Source organism: Ursus maritimus, unplaced genomic scaffold (genome assembly GCF_017311325.1).
Source record: "Ursus maritimus isolate PB19 unplaced genomic scaffold, ASM1731132v1 scaffold_3, whole genome shotgun sequence".
Taxonomy (NCBI): Eukaryota; Metazoa; Chordata; class Mammalia; order Carnivora; family Ursidae; genus Ursus; species Ursus maritimus.
Window position 1 is genome coordinate 80,282,033 of NW_024425563.1, and position 16,170 is coordinate 80,298,202.

The following is a 16,170-nucleotide window of genomic DNA, read 5'->3' on the forward strand; positions in this document are numbered from 1 at the left end:
ATATATAAAAGCCATCCAAGTTGTCTATCAATTGGTAAATGGACCAAGAAGATGCGATAAATACAATGGACTCTTACTTGACCATAAAAAAGAGTGAAATCTTGCCGCCTGCAACATGAATGGACCTAGAGGTATCATGCTAAGTGAAACAATACAGAGAAAGATGCATACCATATGATTTCACTATGTGGAATCTAAAAAACAAAACAAACGAACAAAAACCAAACAGACTCTTAAATACAGAGAAATGGTTGTTGCCAGAGAAGCAGTGGATTGGGAGGATGGACAAAACAATGAAGAGGATTACAAACTTCCAGTTACAAAATAAATAAGTCACAGAGATGAAAAGTACAGCATAGGGCATATAGGGAATATAGTCAATACTACTGTAATAACATTGTATGGTGACAGATGGTGATTACACCTATTTTGATGAGCATTTATTATATACTCAATATATGCCATTGAATAATGTACAGAATTGTTGAATCAATAGGTTGTATACCTCAAACTAATATAACATTGTGTGTTAATTATACTTCAATTTAAAAAATAAAATAGAGGTTTCCAATGTACTCTTTTCTCAAACAACTGCAACTCCCAGATTATTAGAATTAAATATCTGGGAAAAACAAGTGTACACTGAGATACTATTTATTATCTGGCAAAAGAAAATATACAAATTTATCTACAAATTCAGTCTGACTTTACAAGTAAATCCTACCAGATATCTCATGAACAAATCATTTAAAAATTACATAAAGAAAGAAATACTTCTTAACATGTGTTATTTGATAACCTTGAAAACAAAATTTAACAGACAGTGACAGGTCAATTTCCCTCCTCAGAAACATAAAAACAAAGACCAAAGCCAGTATTAGCAAGCTGATTCTAGCAATGTATAAAATGTAAAAAAAAAAAAAAAGTGTGTGTTGTGGGGGTGGTGGAGGGAGTTATCCCAAGAATACATGGTTAAAATAGTATTAGAACATTAATCACATTCACTACATTATCGCATAAAAGAGAAAAATTATAGTTTTGTTAGAACCTGAACCCAAAACAAACAATAAACTTCTTTCATCTGTTCCTGATAAAAACTCTTATCAAACAAGCTATAAAGGCAAATCCATTAACCAAGTATGTACAAAACCCTCAGTGGATGTCACCGCTAACTACTGTTAGCCCTGTTTACTACACCGCTAGCACTGTTGACTACAAATAGTGAACAAGGGGGGCGCCTGGGGGGCACAGCGGTTAAGCGCCTGCCTTCGGCTCAGGGCGTGATCCCAGCGTTCTGGGATCGAGCCCCACATCAGGCTCCTCCGCTATGAGCCTGCTTCTTCCTCTCCCACTCCCCCGCTTGTGTTCCCTCTCTCGCTGGCTGTCTCTATCTCTGTCAAATAAATAAATAAAATCTTTAAAAAAAAAACAAAAAACAAATAGTGAACAAGGGCTAATGATGATTCAGGGCCTTGACGCAGTTTCCTGCCCCTCACCCTTTCCTAGTCAATGCTCTTATCAGGGATTTGGGTGAAGGTGGATAGGCAGCATTTCACACTCAAATAAGATCCAGAGTTTAGCAACATTTACTGACAGACAGTCAAAATTCTAACTTCAACTACCAAAAATGACTGGTCCAAATAAAAATGGAATTTAACAGAGATCTTCACCTGAGGTTTAAAAAAGATGATACATGCACAGTATGTATGTGGAAGAATCTGTTTGCTAAGAGGCAGCGTGGAATAAAAGCATAAAAATTTTAAATACTCCAAACTCAATATAGGTAAAGAATATGATAAAGCTACAGAAAAAAGAAAGAAAAGAAAGAAAGGAAAGAAACGAGAGGAAAGAAAGGAGGAAGGAAAGGAAAGAAAAGGAAAGAAAAGAAAAAAGAAAAGAGGAATGAATCATGGTCCGAATTAAGTGTTCTATTTAAAAACAAGTACCAAGAGCAAGGGCAGCCTAGGTTACATTCCTATCCTACTACATCAGAATATCAGTGCTGTTGATAACCTCCTGAAATCTACGGCACAATTTTCAGTACCAGTATTGCAGACACTGGCTTTCACACGGAGCTCAGTTCCGAGTGGAAAGGGGTCTAAATATCATGTTCCACATGAAAGGATTAAAGGAACAGAACATATTCAACTTGCAGTCTCTTCGAAAAGAGACAGAGCATGCTTCAATTAGGAGAAAATGTTGAGGACTCGCCATAAGTTAAAGTATGTCCTGGGTATTTCATATCTCTAATTTAACCTGCCCGGGCCCTAAGAGGTAGATATTAATAGCCCCATTTTATAAAAGAGAAAACGGACTCTCTGATTAAATTTGATCGAGATATCCAAAGTCAGAAATAACTGCGAGCCCACATTTGTTCAATTCTAAAATGCTTACCACATTTCCTACCCAGATTTGAAGGGCTGTCACGTGGGAAGAGTCCGGTAATTTTGTTGTTGCTCCGTAAGAAAGAGGAAGAGTCAGTGCAATAAAATTAAGTTGGTTCAAAAGAGCTACCCTAAGAACCTTCCATGCCTGCAGTCTATAAATGAATGACAAGCATACCAGTATCTATGAAAAGTACACTGCCTTCATATTATTTAAAATGAAGGAATTTAAAATAATTTGTGTTGAAATCGTATTGATATTGACATTGCCAGTACTTATTTAAAAGCAACATTACAGCATTAATATGGGAGTCAGAAGACACAGTTTCTCCATTTTAAGGTAGATGTGGGACTTTGGGTGAGTATCACAATTTCTACTAGACCCATTTTTCTCACGCATAAAGAGATATGCATAGTTGGTTGATTTCTGAGGGTTTATGCTACTGCACAATTGTGTGATTTTTAAAACCACCTACAAGAGATCTTATGCAGGATAACAAGTTGAAATGCTTATTCTCATTTTGCCTCTTTTAGCAAATGAACAATCAAGCCTGGTGTTCAGCTGAAGTTCAGTTACAAGTATAGATACCATGTAGCTTTAAAATTGTTTTTAATATTTGCAAATGAAAATGTGGAATAAAATCTCTAATTCTTAGGAATAATTTATGAGTATCACAATATGAGGCATAAACCTAAATATTTAATTATTTGAAACATTATCCACTTCCAAGAAATAAAATTCCCTTAGTACCCCTTGACCCAGAAAATATTTTAGTGATGACCAGCTTGGAAGGAAGAGATTATTTCAGGACGCCCTCAGCCTATGTGAACACGCTGTTTTGATGTCTATATTTGACTCTGTAACATGATCTCATCGTACAAGAATGGAATGGCTGCTGTGAACTATGACCCAGAATCATTGTGAGAATGGGACTTGATAATTTATTTCGGAAATAACTTTATAATAAAGTTTCAGATAATAAGTAAGATTTTAGAGTGACTTTTCTTTAGGAATTTTCCTGTTAATGCTGTAGCTGACTATACTGGACCTTCATATAGAAGACTGGAGTCACTACATAGAGCAAGAAATGTTCCAGATACTTTTTGTAAAGTCTTCCAAAGAAAATACTCTTATTTTATATGTAGTTTCATTTAAAAAAAAAAAAAAACCTACATACTATTTTTTAAACATGACTGGTTATTCTGCTTACCCAAGGAAGGTCATGAAGGATAAACAAAACTAGAAAGAATCATTTTATAGTAAGATACCCTCTAGACTCAAAATAATTTTGGAAACATGCCAGATCTTAGTGTTGTATGATTACCAATGTAAGTACTAGTCAGAGATGAGTTCCTTTTCTTAGTCTGATTTTCTCCAAAGTTCTTTCTCCCCAATATTTCCATTCTGATTAAACAAAATATAACACAAAATACACTTGCATAAAAAAGCAAGGGAGTTCCTACTGGGCCCACTGGCTTTCCTCCCACATCCCTATGACTCTGTCATTTTCCATATAGCAAAATCAATATAAATCAATATAAGTATAAATATGGAGAAGTGAGATAGTCTCCAAATCTGTCACCTCTAGAGGATGATGCTATAATTTCTAATGTCCACCGCATCTACTGTTAGAGAATTTAAAACAAAACTACCAGGAACAGTTTTATAATCTTGCCAGGAAACTTTTTTATTTTTCCAAAGTGATGCACAGCCTGGAGCGAAATAGCAAATTTTTGAATCCAGCAAACCAAGATATTGTACAAAGCTCATTGATTTGCTCTTACCACGGCTGCAAACAAGCAATGCTCAGCCATGCAAAATAATATAGCCGGTTGTCTTCTGATGATAGGTGAGGTGGTATTTTAATGTGATTTTTATTTGATCCCCAAAAGTTTTACTCTTGGACATAGCAGTCTCTATTAAATGAGATGGTTTTGCCCCATCGGTCAGTTCATGTTTGATTACATTTTTAAAAGTCTACAAAGAAAGATTAGCAAAGAGTTGTGGTCGATTTTGCATTTGTCAAATTTTACGCTGTGTGGTGTAGACCACACTAGTATAAAGCCGTAAGGAGAATTATGCTGGAGGCTTACCCAAGAGGAAGAATCCATTTAATCCCACCAGGCAATAAAATTTCATTTCTCACAGCTTTACCACTCTGATTATCCTTGCTATATATATGGGTGGGCAGCTGTTTCAGATAACTGCAGAACTAGACACAGTTAGACAGGCTGAGACAATACAAATTTGCTGTGAAGTAGAATTAAATTTGCGGGTCATATCTGTTTATCATGGCTTAAGAAAATAGTGCCTATCAGGCAAAAATGTTGCAATGTGAAAAATATACAAGACAGGGGGCAAAATTTTATTTTTGAAGCATGAATTTAAAGAATTCATTTATTTCATTGAAATTCTACAACTAGGCACTCCTCTAGGTGCATTTAGATATATCCGGGAACAAAACAAAGACCCCCGCCCTGTGCAGTGGACCTCACAGCATTGGAAGACAAACAAGAAAAATTAAAAACAGCATGTGAGCGATTTGTAAGTTTGTAGAATAAGATAAGCGCTAGGAAAAAGTGGACTAGAGAAAATAGAATAAAGTGGGTGACAGTGGAGTTAAAAATTGAAACAGGGTAGTCAGGGTCCTCCAATTCAATATATATTTTGATACACATTTAAATAAAATTCTGAGATTCGGGGTTACCAAAAGTCGTATTACTTTTGCTTAGGTAAAAACAGAGGTAAAACAAGGCAGTTGACTGCCATGCTAGTAAGGGATATGTATTTATTAGTTTTCCTGAATTTGGATTTTTCCTGGGAAATTTTAAAACTGCCTTAGCTGTGCTACTTTGAAATCGGTCCAAAATTAACAGGCACACTGAGACTTCGAAGATGTCCTGTGACCCAGTTTTTGAAGCTGCCAGTAATATCAAGGCCCTTGCTTCTCTTCAAGATACAGAAATCAGGATAACAAAGCCAAAAAATCTACTCATTGGTATTTAATTTAGGTCTCTGGTCAATACTTTATTTTAATGTCCTATTTGCATGCATAAGGGTTAGTTGTAACCTGAGGATACATTCTAAAAACTATGATTTCATATCAATTACAAAATACTGACTGTCCCCCCAATACTTTCGATATTTATTGGTGATCGTATCTAAAAATTTTATGAACAAACTTGTATTATCAGGGTTTGCCAACTCTTGGTGACTCTCTGCTTTTCTCCCATCTGTAAAATCAGAACATTCAAAGTTCAAGTGGTTGCCTGAATTTGCTCCTTCCTTACCTCCTCCTTCACGTGTCTGGGACTCACAGATAAATACACTAAAAAGTCTTTCTTTCTATCCCATTTTATACTCTATACAATAGGCCCTACATATTGCAGTAATTTCAACCAAATTTCCCCATCATTTTCACTCACGAGTCATACCCATTTGTAGACTCTTCATACGGCAGCCGTCCTCACATTAGCCATTTTAATCAACAGCCTTCCATGAACATTCCTGAGTCCCACTGCATTTATCCTGTTTAAAATGTAACTATAAATATGTAATATCCAACTTTATGTAACACACATTAATGATACTATGGTACTATTAGACCTTTAAAATCGTTGGTGTTTTATGTTCTGTCTTCTTCTGGATAATGACCTACAATGTTGTTGCTCTGAGTTGGTAACGGTGTGTTTTTTAAACAAGATTATTGAGATAAAATCTACATATAATAAACTACAAATACTGAAAGGTAAGACTTGATGAGTTTTGACAGATGTACACATCCATGAAGTCATTATTACCATGATTAAAGATGAACATTTTCATCACCCCCAAATTTTCCTCATGTGCCTTTACAATCCTTGCCTTTCTCCTCTCCCACGAGTAGGAAGCACTGGTCTGCATTCTGTCAGTATGCTTTGGTTTGTACTTTCTAGAGTTTTATATAAATGAAACAAGTATACTACAGAATATACGGGATAAATATACTTTTGTGTGTCTTCTCTCACTCAGCATAACTAAGTTTATTAATGTTGCGTGAGTCAATAGTATGTTCCTTTTTACTGCTTGCGCATTTCATTATAAAGATATGCTACATTTTGTTTATTATCCTTGTTAATGGCCCTTTGGGTATTAACTGCTCTGGACCTGTCAGAGCTTTTATGAACATTCATGTACAAATCCTTGTGAGGATGTACATTTTCATTTATTTGGAGTAAAGCCCTAAGAGTGTAATGACTGGATCGTAATAGGTTTATGTTTAACATATTAGGAGCTGCCAGCTGTTTTGGAAGTGGCTATACTATGTATTTTTCTACCAGCAATGGTAGAGCCTTCCAGCTGCTCCACATCCTTGTCAATACTTGGTATTGTGACTCTTGAATTTTAGCCAATTTTACTGCATATGTAATGCCATCTCTCTATGGAGCCATTTGCACTTCCTGGATTACTAGTGATATTGAGCCTCTTTTCATAAGATTACTGGTCATATATCTTTTTTTGAGAAGTATCAGTTCAATTTTTTTTTGCCTAATTTTTACTGGATTTTTAGGTCTTCTCATTATGAACTCTCAACCATAGTTTTTGTAAATTTGGGTACCTGTCCTTTGCCTGACATACATGCTGTGAATGTTTCCTCCTAGTCAGTGGCTTGTCATTTCATTTTCTTGATAGTGTTTGGGGAGCAAATATTTTTAACAATGAACAAGTCCAATTTATCAATTTTCAACTTTTTGTTGTTTGGGGTTTTTTTTAATGTCTTATTTAAGAATATTTTGGCTACTTCAAGTTTGGAACGATTTTTCATCTCTACATTGCTCTAGAACTTTTAGAGTCTCATTATACACACAAACACATACATGTTTATGAATCAATTCAAATTAATTTTGGCCTTGTTGTCATATAAAAGTCAGTGTTGTTGGTCCACATGAACACCCAGTTGCTTCATCACCATTCATCTAGTACATGTAGGGTATTCTTGACACTGTTCTCTTTACAAAACACTGCAGAATTTCTTTCATCCTTGGATTCTTAAGTACATTGCTTTATGTTTTATTTCGCATGGTAGTTAGAAGGTAAGTTCATGCTTATTATGTCATTATGGTCTTCTAATAATCTTTAAGGTAAATATTCTCAGTTTATAGATAAGGAAATTAAGGGGCTAACAAATTTACCAAAGATACCGCAGCTGCACCCAAACGCACATGTGTGCACACATGGGGACAGAGCCAAACCCTCAAACCTAGGTCACTTCATTTCAGTACTTCTTGGGTTTCATTTCCCAAGTCAACACTCATTAATGGCAAAGGACACTCAAGAAATATTCTCAAAAGGCCTTGAGACATAGCCAGAAACGATTAGATATTTTCATCAAAGTTTCATCTATTTTAAAAATCATGTGAATTTTGGGGCACCTGGGTAGTTCAGTTCGTTAAGCATCTGCCTTTGGCTCAGGTCATGATCCGAGGGTCCTAGGATCAAGCCCCGCATCAGACTCCCTGCTCAACAGGGAGTCTGCTTCTCCCTTTCCCTCTGCCCTTCCTTCCTGCTCATTCTCTAATAAATAAAATCTTTAAAAAAAAAAAGTCATGTGAATTTTGCATCTCTTTATACAATCTTTGCCAAACATACCAAAATAAAGTTGCATATTTTGTATCATCAACTAAAATAAACATTCCAGGTAAATGCAACTGGTTTTCTATGGTATTACTGCCACCCCTTGTTCCTCCCCCTGGAGTGTATAATCCATTTTCAGATACTCCCACATCATTGTCACCTGCAGGCTCTTCAGATTTGCTTAGTGTTGTTATTGTTATTAACTTTCCTTTATTTAAGCAGAGGAAAAAACATCTATGTACTAATGTAAACACAATGATAAAGACTAGAGTCCACTCTTCAATTAGAATAGGCTTCAAACAGTTCTGGAAATAAAAAGACAATTGTCTAATGTTCTTTTTTTATTGCTATTTAATCTAATAGGATATATGAGGAGACATTCTGGGAGAGTATACATTCCTTGTTTTTGAAGATAGCCTTTACCTTGAAGCCAGACCTGTATCTGAATTTAACATCAATATAGAGGGGTTTTATTTTCTTCTGTTCTCCTAGAAAGTAGGCAGCTAATACCTTTCAAGACGTGACAGAGATTATTTTCCTTCTTTATATAGGAGAGTTGTCTGGTCAAGATTTACCCACAAGAAAGTGACAATCCCAGGTGTTATTATCTCAATGAACTTAGTGTAGTAATTGATGACACTCCCCTCTTTCTGTTGCAGGTGCAGGAGAATCCGGAAAAAGTACAATCGTTAAACAAATGAAGTACGTATTCACTCTTCTAAATGTTTGCTATTTAAAGTCTGTGTACTTGACCAGTCCGAAAAGAAATACTTTGGGAGAATCGATGTATATGCAGGTAGTAGCAAACCTGTCATATTTCCTGTGCAAGCCTCCCTCCTATCCTTTAGCAGGGAGCATAACTCATGGGTGGTATTTTAATTTCCATTTTTCTTCCAAATTTTGCCTCTCAACAAGATGAATACTCAAAGCAGGCATGTTTTAAATATATGAATCTGGGCGTAATCTAGGCTTCAGCATTGCGGGTATAAGCCATAAACATTTCAAAGTATGTCCATTGATTTCCCATTGAATTTAAAAAGAAATGGTATTTTTAACCTAATTGGCATTTTGCCTACCTGGGAATAAAGTGCTTAAAGTTATTACTATCATGGATTCCAATTTATTTTTGCACTCTTTTCTCTGCTTTTTAAAAATCTTTTTATAATGAAATAACTAGACGTGGATTTCTTAATGAGACAACAAATACAAAAGCTTTAAAATTCAAGAATATAATGTCTAAACGAATAAAATTTCAATTGGTAAGTGGAGATGATTATGTAAAACCTCATATCTCTGTCACTGCTGGAGAATTTAAAGGACAACTATTGTTATAGGAAAAGAAGATAATCATTTTTTTGGCTTATTTTTCATTCTGTGTTGGAGGATCTTGTTCTTTGGAATATGTCACATGAGGGCATCATCCCGGTCAATAATGTGATTGTCTATTTAGAATCTAAATCCCTGGTCTTTTCTTTATTTTCAGGTAATAATGTCATTCAAGTTCCATACTAACAATTATTTAAAGTCCCACTTTTGGAATTTCCTGACATATGTACTTGCAACCAAATTTTTTACTTTTCTTCTGTCTTTGAAGAACAAGACCCTCCTTTCTCTTGATCATTGCTCAGACTGCTTTTGGGTTCTCAGCTTCATCCGTGTACCCAAATCATCTCACACCGCCCCATTACACTCCCCATCACACTCCCACTGTGTTCACCTGTTCTTTTCTTTCTGGTTCTAATCATGCTCAAATCCCTCCTGTCCTTTCTACCTGTCCAGTCTCTATGAACTTAAGTGCAGTAAAACAAGACATAACCAATTATGTGGCTATCTCACAATTAAAACTTTTAAATATATTAAGCCATAAATAAAATTTAAAAAGAAAACTAGAAAAAATATCTATAATAAATATGATAAATAATTGAGTATCATAAAAAGTCATATAGATTGGTAAGAAAAATAAGCTGCCCAATATATATAAATGGGAAGAGACTATGAACAGACAATTCACACAAGACAAAATTGAAATATCTCTTTAAAGCAATAAGGAGCTATTCTTCATCTTAGTAAACTAAAAAACAAGAATTTTAAATAATATTACCCAATAAGGGTGAGGTTTTGAGACGTTAATATTTCTCTTTACTACCAGGAAAATAATTTGTTATAACAAATTTATAGAAGTAATTTTTTTGCAATCTACATAGGAAACTGGGAAAATAATACTGATCTAAATATATTTCTGAGAATTTTAGTAAAATAATTTATATTTGAAAAAGCACAAAAATAAAATAATTTAAACATGAAAATATGAACATTTATGCACCAAGAGATTTAGATTAGTCTTACTTAAAATAATGAAACATGAGATAGAATAAAGTACCCTAAATGAAAATAAAACATAAGGAAGCAGATTGCAAAAGTATGGACAATTCACCTTTCAATTGCAGTGTTTTGCACCCATTACAAGTTGTATGTATATGAGCAAGTTTTAATAGCAGAAAATACTTCGCCAGGGGCGCCTGGGTGGCACAGCGGTTAAGCGTCTGCCTTCAGCTCAGGGTGTGATCCCGGCGTTATGGGATCGAGCCCCACATCAGGCTCCTCTGCTATGAGCCTGCTTTTCGCCAGCTGAATAACTAAGATTCAAAATTGCATAAACATCTTTACCTCAATTATGACAAAATACAGTTTTTTTTTTAAATGGAAGAATATAGGCCAATGTCCAGTGATATTTATTTCTCAATACTGGGATTTGAAGTTACATTGCACCTTCATTTTGAATAGTGCTGGGCTTTTCACATTTCTCACAACGAAGAAGTATTGCTTCTGTTATTAACAAAGAGTCTCCTCGGTCTATCTCCTTCCTTCCTTTTCTCAGTAGACTCCATGAAGAATAGTCTGCACCAGCGTTCTTCACTCTTCCACCTGCCGTTTACTCTTAAATCATTTCCACTGCTCCTGCCTCGGGCCTGCCCCATCAATTGCCCTTATAAACATCAATATTATCTCCTAACTGCCATTGTGTCTGCAATGCTCATGAGTTCCTATTTTAATTCCATTCGACTCCACTGGGCTTTTCTCTTCTAAAACTTCACCCTGGCTTTTAGAATAACTCTCCGAGTTTTCTTCCTAATTGCCTGCTTTACTCTGATTCTTTGACCACATCCCAACTGCTGGTGTATCTCATGCACTTGGCCCCCTTCTCTGCTTTCTCTATACCCTCAAATGAAAACTACTAAGGTACAGTGGTTTTCATTCTCATCTTCAAGCAGACTGTCCCAGAATATTTCTTTCAAATTCACTTTATCTAAACTAGGGAAGCAGGTACAACTACCTCCACAGTCTATGGATAGGTCCAAAACAGAATGAACAACACTAAGTTGTCTCCCCATCTGGCCTCCATGTCCCTACAATGAATTACAGCAGCGGCCTCTAGAGCAATTAATCTGGGTGTAGATATGCTGACATGCATTTTCTAAGTTTTGCCACATCTACAACTTTTGTCTTCAAGGGTGTCATTTGTCCCTATTTTCACTGCCTTAGCTTAAAAACCCTGCATTTCTGAACTGGATTAATACAATATCCTGCAAAGCGCTTTTTCCCTCCCTCCTCTTTCTTCCACTGCAGTATCCACACCAACACCAACTGATTTCTTTAAAAAGAAAACTATCTCTTTCCTGAATTGTACTCGGCATGAACTATCAAGAACAGACTCCTTGAAGGATACATAAGACACTTTAGAATCCAGCTCTCATCTGTCTCTTCTTTCTAATGTCCCATGACTTCCCCCTCCCTGCTTTCTACACTGGAAATGCTGAACGCAGAGTTCCGTGGACGACCGTGGGCGTACAGATTAGCGGCTAAGATCACAGGCTCCCAAATGGGACTGCGTTCCTTGCCCAACCACACCGCGTACTGAATAAGTTAGGGGTAGTTCCTTCATTTATCCGTGCCTACATTTCTTTCCTGTAAAATGTAGGTAATCATTTTACCTACTCTAAAGGACTTATTGCAAGAAATGAGAAGACGTCTATCTAAAGCACTTCACACGGCGGTTGGCACATCCTGAAAGCTTGATAATTAACCATCTATTTGGTCACACTGATCCTTCTGCCTAGAATGCTCTTCCTGTGCACCATCTGGAAGTAACTTCTTGAAAACTCAACTGATCATCACTGCTCCCAGGCAGTCTCCCGTGATCTCCTACACCTACTCCCAATAAAGTTTATCACTTTTTCTTTTCTAGTTTACTGTACCACTTGGAGATATTGTTACTATATCCTATCACACTGCACAAAAATGGATTTTATGCTCTACCTTTCTATAATCTAGTACTGTCCAACAGAACATGCTGTGATGACAGAAGATTCTCTACCTGGGCTCTCCAATATGGCAGCTCCCAGTGATATTAAGCATTTGAAATGTGGCTGTTAAGCATTTGAAATGTGGCTAGTGGGAATGAGGAATCAATTTAATTTTAATTAATATCTAGTGGCTACTATATTGGACAATGGAACTCTAGTCTATAGGTTTTTGGGGAGGAGAGAAAGTATAATTCATTCTTTTCAGCACATAATGCAACATGTTACAGAAAATCCCCAGTGGAAGCTCATTAATTGGAACCAATTTAGGAATCAACTTGTAAAAAGCAAGTAAAAAGCAAGTAAAATCTCCATCTCACAGAGATGTAATTATGCAGTCCCTAGAAAAACAATGCTGCTTAAAGTCCCACTACAACTGGATTTTTTAAAGTATGCTTTTGCCACTTTGCCTTATCCTATGATGAAAAGATAGGAATCAGAACTTGTTCCAGAAAGCAACCCTAAATGCCCCCATGTTCACTGGTAACTTTCCAATTTGTTTTTGAAAAAGAACTGAGATCTCTTTAATGAATTTATTCTTGATCTATCCACAGACATTTACTGCATTTTTCTACACCTTTAGTTGTCTACTTTATTTACTTAATAATTTGTTTAATACAGCTAGACATGGCCATGGTTAATAGAAATACAGCAATAATTGGCAAGCAAATATCAAAAAACAATCAATAATGCCACAGGGGCTACCTCTACTCCTTTCACTACAGAAATTCTAGTATTTGAAAGTTTTAATATCTTGGGGAGCATCTGTATTCTTTTCCCCTTATGCTAAAGCCTCTCTGTGTGTAGATAAAACACAAATCCTTCAGAATATGACCTCCAAAATGATGCCTAATGTACACATAGCACTTCAAAAACAACAGCAAGAAACAGAAAGGAGCAAGAATATATTATACAATAAAGACGCAATCAAGTAATTAGCATATACAGAGATTTTAGCTTTTGAAGGTAAATCTATTTTAATCTATTATCGCAAAACTAGAAAACTTTGAGGTCTGAGTGAGTTGAAGGAAAAGAAGAGTTCAGCCAAATAAAGTGAGCCTTTCAACATTGAGAACTCATGGCACATACACAGATGGAAAAGTAACAAGGGATTTAACAACAGGTTAATTACCTACATTTAAAAAAAGGATGCCTTTGTTACTGCTATAAATAGAAAGCAGGCACTCCTATTTTCCAGTGTGTCTTAAGTGGTAGGAAAAGAAATGTTCTGCTAAATTACTTTGCTTCCTCTAGACATCACATTATAAAGACTAGCTTCAGAACTCTGTATGTATCTTTGTCCTGGGAATCTGGAAAATTTTCTTTTGAAAATAAATAAGATTTCTAAGTAAAATTCTCATGATTTACTCATTTTAAATGCTGGTTTACCTAGGTCCTCTTTATATTTAGCACGAGGAACTCAGAAAGAAATTATTGTATTAAGTCCCAATGATGATGATAAAAGTCCAAAGCCATAAAATTGCTCAGATTTAACCCATCCATATGGACAATATTTTTTGTAACAAATATATACTGTAATTTTCTTCAAGCAAAGTATTGTTGATGTGTTTTGATATTAAAAAAAATTGCTCAACTCACAAAAGCTTTTCATGTTTAAATTATAGGATCATCCATAAGAATGGTTACAGTGAGCAAGAATGCATGGAGTTCAAAGCAGTAGTTTACAGTAACACATTGCAATCCATCCTAGCTATTGTGAAAGCCATGACTACCCTTGGGATTGATTATATAAATCCCACAAGTGCGGTAAGTATGCAAATAATGACAGTTGTAGTCCTACAATGGAGTTTGACCCATAAAACAGTAGAACTAAATTTGTAGTACTAATCTACACCAAAAATTTAGGAATATAAAATATGAATTTGGGGAACTTTAATTCTGTTTAGTGTAAGATATCCTTTTTTTTTCTTTAAATGAAATTTTCTGTGTGCCATAATCTTATTCAGCATTAACTGCTCCTTGGAATCAAACCTTTGATTACTTTACAGTGTTAATTTTTTTAAAAAGAATTCAAAATTGTGAGACTAAGTAAGATGTTTGTATAATAAATAAGCTCAAGTAGTTAAGAGTTATGTTCATAAGGTAGCATCTGAACAGTTCCATTTCATTCTATTCTATATTTTGTACTATAAGTATTTTATGTTAAAATACATTAAAAACCCACTTAGTTTCAAACAGTTTACGTGCCAACAGATAGAACAATTTTAGCTGACAAATGGAACATATAGCATTCTCCAAAGAACAATAGTTAACCACACGCAAAAAAGGAGCAATAGTGTACAATCAACAGGAAAACGCTCACTTCCATTTGTCCTGTCCTGGAGCAGCTGGTCGCCCCCGGATGATATCAACTGAACTGCTCCCAGTGTAACTTGGATGCCTTGTACACTAACAATAAGAAAGAGAGGAACAGCATGTTAAGTATGGAGAAGAGTATGACCCTTGTACTTTCCTCTTCCTACCTCTCCAGGAGTTTAGGGTTAGACCATGTAAATTACCATTTGGATGCTATTAGGATGAAAAGAAAAATACCTCTTTCATGCTGTTAATTTAAAAGGAAATGGTAAACCCTCAACTTGTTCTGCCATTTTCCAACAAAGAGCACAGAAATTCTAAGTATGTCCTTAGGGCAGATGCTTTGTAAAGCAGAGTCAGGAGTTTAGCTAGGCTCTTCCATTTTTACCTTTCCTCAAACTTGGCTCCAGTAAGTCACCTTCTTCGTTAGGTTCCAGTTTCCCTCTCACATGTAGGAGGAGAACCTGAAGAGCTCAACTCCAATATCCTTGCATTCTTTATCATTCCAGGACCTGCTGATCCCCTTTTTATTTAAGGGTAGTTTGGTTATCCCTCTGACCTTGGCTGTTCCTAAGGATCTGAGACTTTAAATTGGCCCTTCAAAACAACCTGGTATAAGCCCCATATTTAAAGATGTGAAAAACAAGGGCCAAAGAGGATTAGCAAGGTGGCCTGCATTGCATAGCTAGTGTTTTGAACGAAACCCCTTTCCTCTGGTTTCCATTAGAGTGCTTTTCCTGATGCAAGGATTTTTATAAAAATACTTTTAATGATCAGAAATGATTGCTAATCCTCCACTGGTTAGTATCTTCATGATCTGGCATGCAGGTGGAGTGAAAATAATATAGACTCTGTAGATTGCTGCCACTATGCTGACTGAAAATTAAAATAAACGCAATTTATTCAAACTATACAACAAACAGTAAAAACAGAGTAATTTATGCAGCACTGAAGGACTGATATGACTTTTCAGGAGGACCTACACCCTCAAGCGTCAAACATCAGTTGGCAGGTACTACGTAACTCAAATTTTGATTTCAGTTGTTGAAAACGATAGTAGTTTCAGTGACCTTCTTTAGTAATTGATTTTAAGATGAATATACTCTACGCCTGGCTTAAACTTTTTATTTAACAGACTAATTGCTAAACATCTGTGCGTGTGTGGCTTTCAGAGTTCTACTGTTCTAGAGCTTTTAATTTAGCTATTTATACAATTAATATATTTTTACATTGAAGTCCTAAAGGAAATGATAAGCTTTATTGGTTACTGGTTCTGTAATTGGACGAGTTACTTAATCTCTCTACATTTGGGTTTCTTTATCCACAAAACATTAGTGTTTTTTTCACTGAGTTTCAAGGACTATTACAGAAGCAAACAGAAATATAGCAAATCCACTTAAAAAACAAAATACTGTAAGTTTCTGGTAAATACTGAGTATTTATTTTCCAATTTTCACTCCAAATGCAAGCTCATTAAAATGTATTATGTATTAAA

General features: G+C 35.6%; 1 protein-coding gene across 1 annotated transcript in view; it reads left to right on the forward strand.

The window, feature by feature from the left end:
* The window catches only part of GNAT3 (G protein subunit alpha transducin 3), a 54,849-nt gene that overhangs the window by 13,601 nt on the left and 25,078 nt on the right, over window positions 1–16,170 (forward strand). The window contains exons 2-3 of the mRNA XM_008686177.1: window positions 8,658–8,700; window positions 13,985–14,126. Of these exons, the coding sequence (XP_008684399.1) occupies window positions 8,658–8,700; window positions 13,985–14,126 (185 nt within the window). The remainder of the gene's footprint in view (window positions 1–8,657; window positions 8,701–13,984; window positions 14,127–16,170) is intronic.